Source organism: Leucopleurus acutus (genome assembly GCF_964270905.1).
Source record: "Leucopleurus acutus genome assembly, chromosome: 3".
In the NCBI taxonomy this organism is placed as follows: domain Eukaryota; kingdom Metazoa; phylum Chordata; class Mammalia; order Artiodactyla; family Delphinidae; genus Leucopleurus; species Leucopleurus acutus.
Genome location: NC_139145.1, coordinates 115,406,803 through 115,421,948, shown reverse-complemented (window position 1 = coordinate 115,421,948; position 15,146 = coordinate 115,406,803). Strand labels below are relative to the sequence as shown.

At 43.7% G+C, this 15,146-nt stretch overlaps 1 protein-coding gene across 17 annotated transcripts in view; it reads left to right on the top strand.

Annotated features, from left to right (window-relative positions):
* PDE8B (phosphodiesterase 8B) overlaps nucleotides 1-15,146 on the top strand; it is a 384,709-nt gene that overhangs the window by 247,829 nt on the left and 121,734 nt on the right. For all 17 annotated transcript variants that reach the window (XM_082836129.1, XM_082836131.1, XM_082836145.1 and 14 more), the window contains 3 exons: nucleotides 998-1,188; nucleotides 4,964-5,023; nucleotides 7,076-7,133. In XM_082836129.1, the coding sequence (XP_082692255.1) occupies nucleotides 998-1,188; nucleotides 4,964-5,023; nucleotides 7,076-7,133 (309 nt within the window). The remainder of the gene's footprint in view (nucleotides 1-997; nucleotides 1,189-4,963; nucleotides 5,024-7,075; nucleotides 7,134-15,146) is intronic.

The window sequence follows — 15,146 nt, the reverse complement described above, 5'->3', positions numbered from 1 at the left end:
TTGGCAAACGCTAGGTGTTGGAATTAGTTTTTGAGATTGTTCTGAGTTCCCATCCCTTCTGTGTCTGGATAAGGATTTAAGTGCTAAGTTTAGAGAGGTGGCCAGGTACCTTGAGACGAACACCAGCTGCCCTGGCCCCAAATATGTGTGTATGTGAATAATAGTCTAACTTGTGTTGATTAGCCTATTTTCATAGTGCTCAGTCTATTTAAAAACAAAGCCAGTTAGGAAATTACACATGGGTAACAACCACCAGCAGAGTGATGGACCATGTATTCTGTGCTCACTCAGGCCTCATAGCTAGCTTACAGGGCACCGTTCTCAGCACATCTGACATTGGAGAAGCTGTAGGCTGAAGAGATGAACTACCTTGTTCAAAGACACCCTAGAATCAGTGGACCAGCTGGGATTTGAACCCAGGTAGCTTCTCTCCAGAGGCTGCATTTTAAACCAGTATCTTGTAGGCCTGCTTTTTTTTTTTTTTGGCTGTTTATTTATTTTTTTATTTTCTTTAATTTTTAAAAAAAATTTATTTTCTATTTTTTTTTACATCTTTATTGGCGTGTACTTGCTTTACAATGGTGTGTTAGTTTCTGCTTTATAACAAAGTGAATCAGTTATACATATACGTATGTTCCCATATCTCTTCCTTCTTGCGTCTCCCTCCCTCCCACCCTCCGTATCCCACCCCTCTAGGTGGTCACAAAGCACTGAGCTGATCTCCCTGTGCTATGCGGCTGCTTCCCACTAGCTATCTATTTTACGCTTGGTAGTGTTCATATGTCCATGCCGCTCTCTCGCTTTGTCACAGCTCACCCTTCCCCCTCCCCATATCCTCAAGCCCATTCTCTAGTAGGTCTGTGTCTTTATTCCTGTCTTACCCCTAGGTTCTTCATGATATGTTTTTTTCTTAAATTCCATATATATATTTTAGCATATAGTACTACTCTCTAAGGATGATGATTACTGTCAAGATTCTCTTTTCTTTGTGTTCCAGGTTTTGCTGATCTTTGCAAAGGAAGACAGTCAGAGTGATGGATTCTGGTGGGCCTGTGACAGAGCCGGTTACAGATGTAATATTGCTCGGACCCCGGAGTCAGCCCTGGAATGCTTTCTAGATAAACATCATGAGATTATTGTGATCGACCACAGACAAACTCGAAACTTTGATGCAGAAGCAGTGTGCAGGTACCTTAGATATGTTAATATGTTAGTAAATGTCCACTTAACAGCTTAAAATGAAATTCATTTAAAGATGTCTTTAGTTCTAGCCCACATATTTCTAAAATATGTGTTGATGTTTCTAAGTAGTATATACAGATTTCTGTGGTGAAGGCGGTAGCTCCTCCTATGGCCTTTTCTATTTCTCCACATTTGAGATCCGATGAATTTAGAGGTGTGAGCTAGTCCCCACTGAAAACTTCAGGGTGTTTTCTCCCCTTGAGTATGGCTCATGTTTCACCAAAAAGAAAAATTGAAATTCACACAGTTCTTGTTACAGAGATAGAGTTTGGATTTAAACCAGATATTTTAATCTTAATTATTCTGTCCCAAAATGAACATCAGAAATGTGTGAAATAGACCATTTTTCTCTGCCTGACACAGATGGGTGGATTCTACAGCAGTCGTGGAGGGAAGGCAGCTACTTTGCAGCAGCAGAAAATCTTCCAGGGATCCAAACCCCCTGCTTGTTTACAGAAATGCTTGTGCTCTGGGGAGGAAATGCTTGCCTGTTCATAAACAAATGCAGTCATCAGAGTTCGCTCTGGATGAACTGATCCATTTAGCACAAGTGGAATGCTTTGAAGCTGGATGGGAAGAGGTCACTAATTAAATGCTAGACCGGGACAAACTCCAAATACGTATGGATCTGGAATTGTCTTGAATATTAGCAAGTGAAATGAAAGGTAGGGAAATGGTTCCTTAGACCCTTTGGTACCCTGACAAGGAATTAGTGCGTTAAGAGAAGTTTCTTGTCACGGCAACACCTTGCTATTCTTGGACCATTTTCAGTTTTCCAAAGAAGAAACTTTCTTAAGGAACCTTTTTTAAAATGTCTTACTGGTCCCAAATAATCCTATCTTCCTGCATAGAAACATTTGCCTATTTAAGTATATAATACTAAAATGTGTCACAAAATATTTGGGTATTTTTAGTGTTAAGAAATAGATACATGTGTATGTGTGTGTATATATATATATATATATATATATATATATATATATATATATGTGCGTGTGTATGTGTGCATGTGTGATTTTCAGACTAGAACTGGGTCTCTTATAATTAAGCAGGTCTGCTTTTTCTTGGTCTCCACTTACTCTTCTTACATGATTTTGTAGTAGAAATAGCACAATCCTTTGTGCATATATAGAATGATTTAAGACAAGCTTCAGATGTAAAAAGAAGAAATGAATAGGAAGAATTCTTTTAATTCAGGCAAAGGCCCCAGTTAGCAGGTGAGCTTCGTAATCTTCCTTGAATATAAAGAAATGTAGTTTTGTTTCCTGATGAGTGAATGTTTGTCTTAGCTGCACAGAAAAACAGTGGGGCATCAGTGCAGTTCAGAAGCCAGGTTGTGTGTCTGCTGGTGCGTTTACTGACTGTTACCAGTCACATTGAGGATGGTGAGATTCCTGAATGCTGGACTGCCAGCACACCTTCCCTAAGATGAGTGGGGACGCATTCCCAGCAGATGTGCCTTCTTCATTGTCATCTATGGCCCAAGATCTCTGGTTTTTGAGCTGGACTGGACCTTAGCTTAGCATGCTTCCTTGGACCCTGGCCTCACCTGTGCCCAGCTCCCCCTTAGTCCTCTCAACCAGGAAGAGGTCCAGGTCTCTCTGGCCACACCAGTTCCTTTGGAGGAATGAGAGAGAAGAGGTCAGCAGCAGGAAGGGACCTAAAACACAGAAGCCAATCTCAAAAGAAGCTAAGCAAGCGTGAGCTCCAGCCCAGTTATGTTCATAACGTGTTTTCTCTTGCCTAAGCCCCACCCCTTAGAATGCAGCCCAGCAGTGTACCCATGACACCTCCTGGGGGTGGAAGAGGCTGAAGGAAGGTGAGAGGTGTTTAGCATCTCCCTAGAGATGAGAGCGCACCTCTGAAACTCTGTACATTTTTTTTCTTCAGGTGCACCTGGTATTTCTGCTGAGATTTCAGTAGGCTCCTAAGTAGGAGATAAGTGTAGCTTCATGTTACCAGGACGTGGTAGGGGGTAGGATGGCTGAGTGGGAAGTGGTCTGGGCTGGCATTACCCCTGCTGCCCATAGTGAGTTCAGGCATCTCTCCAAAGGAGCTCGTTCAAATACCATTTATCCACAAGAGGAGCCTTCATTTCCCAGGAAGACAGCAGCTGGTCTTTTCTTGAGCCTTCTACTCACATAGAGTGAGGTCTCAAGGAAGAGGACATGGGGAAGGTACATTTTTAGAGAAAGGTGAAGAAATTTAGTCAAAGAGGATGAAGCAGTATGAGCTGGCTGTCCCTGGGGGAGCAGTAATGCATACACCTTAAAATGGAGAAGGGGGGCTTCCCTGGTGGCGCAGTGGTTGAGAGTCCGCCTGCCGATGCAGGGGACACGGGTTCGTGCCCCAGTCTGGGAGGATCCCACATGCCGCGGAGCGGCTGGGCCCGTGAGCCGTGGCCGCTGAGCCTGCGCGTCCGGAGCCTGTGCTCCGCAACGGGAGAGGCCACAACAGTGAGAGGTGCGCGAACCGCCAAAAAAAAAAAAAAAAAAATGGGAGAGGGGCAGAAATGCCAGTAGCTAGAAAGAAACAAATACAGGTTGTTTCACGGATTCCTCAGCCTTCTGTTCTTAGAGGTACTGGTTCCCTTCTGAAGGATCTCGAAATAAAGGGAGGTCAGACCGAGGAGATGGATGGAGACAAGCATGCCTATTTGTACTAAGACTCAAGCATGTGGCCCTTTATTAAGAGTTCATCCGGCTTCCCTGGTGGCGCAGTGGTTGAGAGTCTGCCTACCGATGCAGGGGACACAGGTTCGTGCCCCGGTGCGGGAAGATCCCACATGCCGCGGAGCGGCTGGGCCCGTGAGCCATGGCCGCTGAGCCTGCGCATCTGGAGCCTGTGCTCAGCAACGGGAGAGGCCACAACGGTGAGAGGCCCGCGTACTGCAAAATAAATAAATAAATAAATAAAATAAAAATAAATAAATTTAAAAAAAAAAAGAGTTCATCCAACTCATGACCCCTGACCAAAATAATCCAGAATCTGAGCTGCAGCATAGCACATTTTCTGGCATCATGGACCTCAGAATCCTATATCCTTACATATTTTAACCCTGTTAACTTCCTAGGGAATAAACAAATTATAGACAGGCGGTCATGGTACAACAAATATCATTATAGTGACAGTTACTGTGTTGACCATTTCTCAGCCCTAGTTGATGACTCAGTTGTTTAAAGTATTTGAGCACAAATAACAGTACAACTGAAAAATTGAGATGGCTCTTTGTGAAATTTTTAAAAGACCTTAACCTGCACGTGTACATCCATCTGCCAGCAGTCCTTCTCAGGGCAACTTTCTGAACTATCTACTATTTTAAAAGAAAAAAAGATCCATCCCAGTTAGCTCCCCAAGTACAAATTGATAACTAGAGAATTGTAGGACTGCCAATTGTCTTGCAGCGTGGAATTTCAATCAGAAAACATGGAAGTTAAGTGGAATTTGCCAGTTTTTGAAGTGGAAAATTGGCAGGTCTGACCTACTGGAGAATTGCCTGGGAGTTAAAAATTTTTTTTTTTTTTTTTTTTTTTTTTAGTAAAAGAAAGAGATTGTCCTAATCCACAAGGGCATCTTTTTTTGTTGTTTTCCATGTGTTTTCAGACTTCTTCTTTACAGGGACATTTGATTTTGTGCCATTTTCACTGTGAAGAAGTCCTGCATTCTGGTAACGGAACAAGGCGTAATCACTGGTTTGACTTGGAGCTTTTTCTCCTTGCAGGTCGATCCGGGCCACAAATCCCTCGGAGCACACGGTGATTCTTGCGGTGGTTTCACAAGCGTAAGCTCACCTCCCGTTCCCAGCTGGGAATACTACTCTTCCTCCTGAAACATTGGTCTGTTGTAATTCAGCCTTTGAGCTGGCAAAGCAAGGGGGAGGTCTTTGGCCTCACGGCAACAACCTTAGATCTTACTTGGGATTTTCTTTGTTTTGCAAGTTTCTAGAAATATTTGGATTTTTCTCTTTACCCTCTCTAATTTCTGTCAGCACATACACACTTCAAGAAAAAAATGGTTCCTCATTATATGCTGGAAATGAGTAGAGAATCTGGGGAGGACGAGGTCTGGAGAGAACATCGTTCCCGCTTATCTTTTCTCTTTGAAGAAAAGAGATAGGAGAATGCTTATGTTTTTCACTTAAGAAGAAACAGATTATAGCATGAGAGCAGGCGCTAAAGCCACCGCAAGAAAAGGATCGTGCAGGGCTGTTATGTGGCTAGAAGCAGGACAGCAGGATGGCCCCACTGTGGTGATTGGCACAGATTCTGGCCTGAAGGAGCTGACAGGCCAGCAACTCAGAGTTTCAGCCTCCCTCAGGCAGGCCCCGCCCAGGGGAGATTTGAAATATCCATTCCAAAGCCATATTGGAACAGTGGGAAATCCTGGCTTCCGAGTCTTGCCCTAACCAAAGACTTCTCCTCACCTGCTGCTCCTTGAGTCTCTTGATAGGAGCTGTGTCTCTTCACTTGGACACCTACCACACCTACCTTGGCCCAGGAAAGTGAAGAAACTGTCCCATTGGTTTCTTACCATCTTGCCATCTTGGTGGGGGATGGCATCTCAGCAAGAAAGAGCGAGGGGAACCGAGATGTGAGACTAGCCTTCTTCAGCCCTCTTGCTTATATTTTATCTTCTGGGGATGTGAGCTCTTAACAGGGTCTTAGGGTCTTGACATGGGTACCAGAAGGGTACCAAGCCACACAGCATTTCCCCAAGCCTGGCTGATTCCATGGGCCCAAGACAAAACATTCATTTTTTTTCTTATTCATGTGTACGTGTCCTTGACAAGTAATGGCTTGCTGTGTCTTGTTATTATTTTTCACTTTTTTTCCCCTATTTTTTAAGTATTTCATTTATAGAGGAAGTTAATAATAAAATTAATGCTGCGTGTGCCACCCAGCTTATGAAATAGAACATTATTAATACCCTTGGAGCCCTTTTGTGCCCCTACTGATTATTGTTCAGAGAGGGTAGAACCTTGAGTTCCTAAGGAGGAAAGGGGGTAGGGAGGACAGCTTTTCCCTGCTGGGAAAATGCCACAGGTAATGCCACAAATAGGCACTGGGATTTCTCTTCCTGTTCTCGTTCTGCTTCTCCACCCAGTCCCCATTGTCCCATTTTTCTTCCCTGTTTGCTAAGGTATGTACACCATGCTACTTGCTCTCTGTCTTGGGGACACCGTTTCTCATAAAGGTGGCAGCAGAGCTACAGCATGACTTCATGACCAGCTGACCCCCGCCCCGTCCTTGTATTCAAACTGAAGTTCTGAGACCCAACTGCAGGCTCAGTGTAGGAAACCTCCCCTGAGATGAGTGCCAGTAATCAATTTCTGTCTTCTTCCCTTCTCACCTGGCTTTCCTGATGACACCTCTTCCCCATTGGCCCTGGGGTGCTGCAGCCTTAATGCCAGTTGTCTTCCTGAGAGTTGGACCCACCTAAGTCTTGGGGTGGGAGTCGTGCTTCCAGAAGGTTTGGGGATCTCAAAGAGGACAGTGGTCTCTGGGATGAGCGTTGCACCTTCCTTGTCCCTTTATGGGAACTGCTCCGGTACATTTGCTCCAACTCCCAAGGAGCCCAGAGCTGGAGAGGGCCTGTCGTGTGCACCTTTCACGCACACTGCTGGAGTTCCTTCTACTGTCTGTGTTCTCTCTGCACCTGAAGGCGGACGTGGGAGTCCGGGTTCTTACAAGGCAGGTGCACCCTGCGGGCACGTGCCGGGCAGGAAGGCACCCTCACAGCCGTCTCCCTGCTTGCCTTGCGCTCTCCGAGTTTCAGTGTGAGGAATCCCGCTTTGTATATCTGCTGAGTGACCACATTTTCTGCTTTGCTACAGATCCGGCGACTATGAAGAGGCCTCGGTCCTCCCTCTTCTGCACGCAGGCTTCAACCGGGTATGTAAAAGATGAACTAGCACCTCTCTCAGATACAGATACCTAACCTTAGCCAAACAGCTAAGCATACTGTTATAGGCATTCAGCCCCAGAACTGTGAGGGAAAGGAAGCAGTTGTTCTCGTGGGATAGTGACGAGCACCTGCTGGTCAGGCTTTTTTCCTTTTTCTCTCATAACTTCATATATCTTAGCTACAGATATGTAATGATGTAAAAAACCTGTCTTCTTATATCAGGTCGAAATTCTCTAGTCCCAAAGTAATCTCATTTAAATCAGTCCGGTCAGTTAGCGTGTATGTGTGTGATTACGTGTAGTTAGTCCACCAGATCGGCACCCAGGGCTCTGTGCTCATCAAGGGCCCAGCCACAGCTTACACCCTGGGGACAGGCCCATGACAGCAATAGCATCTTGGGAACTCCTCATTGAAGCCATAAATGTCAGCAAAGAAAAATTCTGAGTGACAACTACGTGAATAACACTGATATTCAACTTGGGGATGAAGACTGATTACTCCAAGGAAACTTAACAAACTAAATACCTAGGCTTACCCAGTATCTCAGGGTAAGGGCAGTCTGAAGGTTTGGTTGGAGGTGAGGCCGTGTGCATGCAAACAGAAAACAACATGATGGATTTGAAAGAGAGCAGAAAAGGGGTGGAGAAAGATAATCAAAACATGACTGTTTAAAGGAAATGTATTTCATAATATTAAAATATTACAAACCCTTACGGAGAAATTGTGGAGGACCTCACTTTATATGCTTGAATTTTTTAAATAACAAGCGTATATTTCTTCTATTAAAAAAATGAAAGATTACCCTTTGGAAAAAATAAGGTAGAGGTCACAGTTGACTTGGGCAACTTTTGCGGGTAATTTAAACTCAAGCAAGTGACTTGTGGCATCTTGTGAACTCCTGGTTTAAACCAAAAACGTCAGCAAAGAAAAGTTCTTTGACCCTGATACTCAACTAGAAGATTGAGATTGATTAAGGAGACTTACCAACAACCTAAATAACTAGGTTTACCTGGTATCTCAAGGTCTTTTGATAGGAGTAATCTGAATCTCAAATAGATGGTGTGATGCGTCCTTTTCCTTCAAAAATAGGAGACTGCCAGTGCCTTGTGAATTATGAAAATTCCTTTGGGTGCTTTAAGCAATGGTGGTTGGCTACTCTGGATTCAAAAAGATCCCTTGTTTATTGTCAATCACAGAGAAGCAGAAATTGCCCACGGGATGCAGTTGTTTTGTGCTTTGGTGTGCTTCCGTGGAGAAGCAGCAGTGCTGTATAAAACGTTGAAGGCAGTGCTGCGGTTCACAAGTGTGATAGAAATGAATGTTTCCGGTCAGCAGTATCACTCACTCCATTAACTCTTCCCTCCTGTCCGTCATCGCATCTCTCAGAGGCTGGCACTCGGTTCCAGACGCCGTTCTGGCGTGCTTGCCACAGCTTAACGAGACAATGCTTCTGAGTTTCGGAATGGAGAGTTGCAAAAGGAAAGTCATCCAAGAAGTCGTGTGGCTGGGACGTCTTTTCTTTAGTTACTCATTTTCTGAGGAATGACTTAAAATTACTCAGTTTTCATAAATCTTCCATGTAACGTTGACCACCCATGCACCTCAGCCCAAGGCTGTCCTTCACGTCTGAGGCAGGGCCTCTCAGAATGTGAGCATGGAGGTTCTCCACATGACCTGTGGAGGGGCTGGGGCAGGCAAGACACGCCGTGGGTTATGGCCATGAGCCCCCGTTGCCATAGGTGCTGTTGAGTGCCCTTTTGGAATTCAGCTTTTAGTTCACCAGTCCTGCCTCTGACCAACTGGTGTGGAGATTGGTGTCATTAGGAGTGATAGCGTCTTGTCTGGGGGGCTAAGATTGCACGTCTACTCACAGAAAAGCTTAGGAGAGACATCTGCCCTGTTTGGGTGCAAACGCTATTAAGTGAATTTAGGAGGGAAAATACCATTGTTCCTTTTTATTCTTTTTTGTAACCTGTCTGTGCTGCTCTGGAAGGTTTCTTTTCTCTGTCTTGATATGATGCTGCTTTTTGCAGGCAGCCATGGTGAGTAAAGCCCTTTGTGGAAGCATGAAAAACAGTACCTGTCAGGGGCCACCTGGTAGTCTTTAGTGCTGGGTCTGATCAAGGCCCTTTGCCAGCCAGGTCAGGTTGCCCCCAAGGAGTTGGGGCTCTTTCCGAGAGAAGCTGCCGCACCTAACAGGCTTTCCCTCCTGAGTTACAGTGGCACAGAATCGGCCGAGGCTGCTCTCCAGGTGGCTGGTCTCCTTTTTTTGGGCAAAATCTTGTCTCTGGCAACTTTCTCCCCAGACACCCTTCCAAATATGCCAGCTATTCTTCTTGCCTTCTGTGAAGTTGTTTCCCATCTCTGAGTTGTTGTGATTGTATTAAATCATCTGCTGAAACTCGGCTCTGTGTTACTAGCTAATTGACCAGTGCCTCAGTTGATGGGTCCCTGAGTGGGGATCCAGGAACACATCGTACCATCAAATATCCCAGAGCAGCTCCTCTTGAAGCCGCTAGAGCTGTGCGTGAGTGGCCGACTGCACAGTGCTCAGCCCACTCTGAGTTTTTAGAAAGAGCATCTTAGCAAAGGGCGATTGCAACTTGTTTTTGTGTGAGCCTTTGTGTACCCCTTTGCTATTTGGAATGATGTTTACAAGTTCATTCAGCAAGTCTTTATGGAGCACTTACTCTGTGCAAGGTGGTGTGCTAGGCGTGTCGGGGGTATGGCCGTCAGACACAGTTCCTCCCTGGAGAGACGTTGTGTGGAGGAAGAAGTGGAGAACCAAGGTTTATTATTTGTCGGGCTCCATTCTAGGGGACTGACTTGATCCTCATCTACGGATGAGAGGTTTGGTATTGTCTCCATTTTTGCAGAGGAGGAAACAGGCTCAAAATGACTACCTTGCAGAGCTCATACTCATAATAAGTCAAGATGCAAATACTTGGTGTTTAACTCCCAACTTCATGCTGGGTCCACCAAAGTCACGTTTCCCAAAGTGTTCCATGGAACGCTAGTGTCCCAAAGCTTTTAATAGGTGTCCATGACAAAAGGCTTCTGTGGTCGAGTAAGTGTGGAAAATCAGTGAAGACTCTGATTCTCCTCCTCTTGCCCCTGAGAAGGTACAGTGCATGTTAGCAGCATCACACCCAAGCATATGGAGAAATCCTGTACTAAAGACACCTGCCTATGTTTCTGGAAGCGGGGCCCAGGAAGCTGCATTTTAAACCAAACACCCAGGTTATTCTTAGCATGTTGAAGTTTGAAGACCACTGTCCTTGGTTCACTCAATTTATTTCAGATTTCGGGGTTAATGATAGTCTAAAAACTTCCCAAAATATTTTCCCACTGCCCTTAGTCTACAAAACACTTACTGAGTGCCACTTATGTGCAAACAAAGTGCTCCAGTGTTTAGAAACCATCACCTAACAGAAGGCTGATCTTCACCGCACTGGAAGTTCTTAGGAGACCTAAAGAAAAATAAGAATTATAAAAAATTACGGTAGGACCTTCAAGATGGCAGAGGAGTAAGACGTGGAGATCACCTTCCTCCCCACAAATACATCAAAAATACATCTACAGGGCTTCCCTGGTGGCGCAGTGGTTGAGAGTCCGCCTGCCGATTCAGGGGACACGTGTTCGTGCCCCGGTCCGGGAAGATCCCACATGCCGCGGAGCGGCTGGGCCCGTGAGCCATGGCTGCTGAGCCTGCACGTCTGGAGCCTGTGCTCCACAACGGGAGAGGCCACAACAGTGAGAGGCCCACGTATGCAAAAAACAAACAAACAAACAAAATACATCTACATGTGGAACAACTCCTACAGAACACCTACTGAACACTGGCAGAAGACCTCAGACTTCCCAAAAGGGTCTTGGTGCTCCGGCTGGCTGTCAGGCCTGAGCCTCTGAGGTGGGAGAGCCGAGTTCAGGACATTGGACCTTGAGAGACCTCCCGGCACCACGTAATAGCAGTCGACGAGAGCTGTCCCAGAGATCTCCATCTCAACGCTAAGACCCAGCTCCATCCAACAACCAGCAAACTCCAGTGCTGAACACCCCATGCCGAACAACTAGCAAGACAGGAACACAACCCCACCCACTAGCAGAGATGCTGCCTAAAATCATAATATGTTCACAGACACCCCAAAACACACCACCAGACATGGTCCTGCCTACCAGAAAGACAAGATCCAGCCTCATTCACCAGAACACAGGTACCAGTACCTTCCACCAGGAAGCCTACAGGAGCCACTGAACCAAACTTACCCACTGGGGACAGACACCAAAAAAAAATGGGAACTACAAACCTGCACCCTGTGAAAAGGAGACCCCAGACACAGTAAGCTAAGCAAAATGAGAAGACAGAGAAATATGCAGCAGATGAAGGAGCAAGATAAAAACCCACCAGACCAAACAAATGGAGAGGAAATAAGCAGTCTACCTGAGAAAGAATTCAGAGCAATGATTGTAAAGATGATCCAAAATCTTGGAAATAGAATGGAGAAAATACAAGAAACATTTAACAAGACCTAGAAGAACTAAATGACAAACAAACAATGATGAACAACACAATAAATGAAATTAAAAATTCTCTAGAAGGAATCAATAGCAGAATAACTGAGGCAGAAGAACAGATAAGTGACCTGGAAGATAAAATAATGGAAACAACTACTGCAGAGCAGAATAAAGAAAAAAGAATGAAAAGAATTGAGGACAGTCTCAGAGACCACTGGGAAAACATTAAAGGCACGAACATTCGAATTATAGGGGTCCCAGAAGACGAAGAGAAAAAGAAAGGGACTGAGAAAATATTTGAATAGATTATAGTTGAAAACTTGCCTAATATTGGTAAGGAAACAGTCAATCAAGTCCAGGAAGCTCAGAGAGTCCCATACAGGATAAATCCAAGGAGAAACATGCCAAGACACATATTAATCAAACTATCAAAATTAAATACAAAGAAAAAATATTTAAAGCAGCAAGGGAAAAGCAACAATTAACATACATGGAATCCCCGTAAGGTTAACAGCTGATCTTCAGCAGAAACTCTGCAAGCCAGAATGGAGTGGCAGGACATATTTAAAGTGATGAAAGGGAAAAACCTACAACCACAATTACTCTACCCAGCAAGGATCTCATTCAGATTTGACGGAGAAATTAAAAGGTTTACAGACAAGCAAAAGCTTAAGAATTCAGCACCACCAAACCAGCTTTACAACAAATGCTAAAGGAACTTCTCTAGGCAGGAAACACAGGAGAAGGAAAAGACCTACAATAACAAACCCCAAACAATTAAGAAAAAGGTAATACGAACATACATATCGATAACTACCTTACATGTAAATGGATTAAATGCTCCAACCAAAAGACACAGACTGGCTGAATGAATACAAAAACAAGTCGGGTATATATGCTGTTTACAAGAGACTCACTTCAGACTGAGGAACACATACAGACTGAAAGTGAGGGGATGGAAAAAGATAGTCCATGCAAATGGAAATCGAAAGAAAGCTGGAGTAGCCATTCTCATATCAGACAAAATAGACTTTAAAATAAAGACTATTACAAGAGACAAAGAAGGATACTACATAATGATTAAGGGATCAATTCAAGAAGAAAATATAACAATTGTAAATATTTATGCACCCAACATAGGAGAACCTCAATACATAAGGCAAATGCTAACAGCCAAAGGGGAAATCGCCAGTAACACAGTAATAGTAGGGGACTTTAACACCCCACTTTCACCCATGGACAGATCATCCAAAATGAAAATAAATAAGGAAACACAAGCTTTAAATGACACATTAAACAAGATGGAATTAATTGATATTTATAGGACATTCCATCCAAAAACAACAGGATACACTTTCAAGTGCTCATGGAACATTCTCCAGGATAGATCATATCTTGGGTCACAAATCAAGCCTTGGTAAATATAAGAAAATTGAAATCGTAATTAGTATCTTTTCCGACCACAATGCTATGAGACTAGGTATCAGTTACAGGAAAAAATCTGTAAAAAATACAAACACACGGAGGTGGAACAGTACACTACTAAATACCCAAGAGATCACTGAAGAAATCAAATAGGAAATCATAAATACCTAGAAAGAAATGAAAACACGACAACCCAACACCTACGAGATGCAGCAAAAGCAGTCCTAAGAGGGAAGTTTATAGCAATACAATCCTACCCTAAGAAACAAGAAACATCTCAAATAAACAATCTCACCTTACACCTAAAGCAATTGGAGAAAGAAGAACAAAAAACCCCCAAAGTTAGCAGAAGGAAAGAAATCATAAAGATGAGCTCAGAAATAAATGAAAAAGAAATGAAGGAAACAATAGCAAAGATCAATAAAAGTAAAAGCTGTTTCCTTGAGAAGATAAACAAAATTGATAAACCATTAGCCAGACTAATCATGAAAAAAAGGGAGAAGACTCACATCAATAGAGTTAGAAATGAAAATGGAGAAGTAACAACTGACACTGCAGAAATACAAAGGACCACAAGAGATTACTACAAGCAACTATATGCCAATAAAATGGACAACCTGGAAGCAATGGACAAATTCTTAGCACAACCTTCTGAGACTGAACCAGGAAGAAATTGAAAATATAAACAGACCAAATACAGGCACTGAAATTAAAAATCTCAAGCACTGTGATTAAAAATCTTCCAATGAACAAAAGCCCAGGACCAGATGGCTTCACAGGCAAATTCTATCAAACATTTAGAGGAGAGCTAACACCAAAACTTCTCAAAGTCTTCCAAAATATAGCAGAGGGAGGAACACTCCCAAACTCATTCCATGAGGCCGCCATCATCCTGATACCCAAACCAGACAAAGGTGTTCACAAAAAAAGAAAACTATAGGCCAATATCACTGATGAACACAGATGCAAAAATCCTCAACAAAATACCAGCAAACAGAATCCAACAGCACATTAGAAGGATCATACACCATGATCAAGTGGGGTTTATCCCAGGAATGCAAGGATTCTTCAATATATGCAAATCAATCAATGTGATAAACAATATTAACAAACTGAAGGAGAAAAGCCATATGATCATCTCAATAGATGCAGAAAAAGCTGTTGACAAAATTCAACACAGTTTTGGAAGTTTTAGCCACAGCAATCAGAGAAGAAAAAGAAAGAAAAGGAATCCAAATAAAAAAAGAGGAAGTAGGGCTTCCCTGGTGGTGCAGTAGTTGAGAGTCCGCCTGCTGGTGCAGGGGACACGGGTTCGTGTCCTGGTCTGGGAAGATCCCACATGCCGCTGAGCGGCTGGGCCCGTGAGCCATGGCCGCTGAGCCTGCGCGTCCAGAGCCTGTGCTCCGCAATGGGAGAGGTCACAACAGTGATAGACCCGTGTCCTGCAAAAAAGAAAAAAAAAAAAAAGAGTCATGTACCACAGTGTTCATTGCATCTCTATTTACAACAGCCAGGTCATGGAATCAACCTAAGTGTCCATCGGCAGATGAATGGATGAAGAAGATGTAGCACATGTATGCAATGGAATATTACTCAGCCATAAAAAGAAATGAAATTGAGTCATTTGTAGTGAGGTGGATGGACCTAGAGTCCGTCATACAGAGTGAAGTAAGTCAGAAAGAGAAAAACAAATACCGTGTGCTAACACATATATATGGAATCTAAAAAAAAAAATTGGTTCTGACGAACCTAGGGGCCAGACAGGAATAAAGACGCAGATGTAGGGAATGGACTCGAGGACACGGGGAGGGGGAAGGATAAGCTGGGATGAAGTGAAAGAGTGGCATTGACATATATACACTACCAAATGTAAAATAGCTAGTGGGAAGCAGCCGCATAGCATAGGGAGATCAGCTCAGTGCTTTGTGACCACCTAGAGTGGTGGGATAGGGAGGGTGGGAGGGAGACGCTACAGGGAGGGGTTACGGGGATATATGTATATGTATAGCTGATTCACTTTTTTATACAGCAGAAACTAACACAACATTGTAAAACAATTA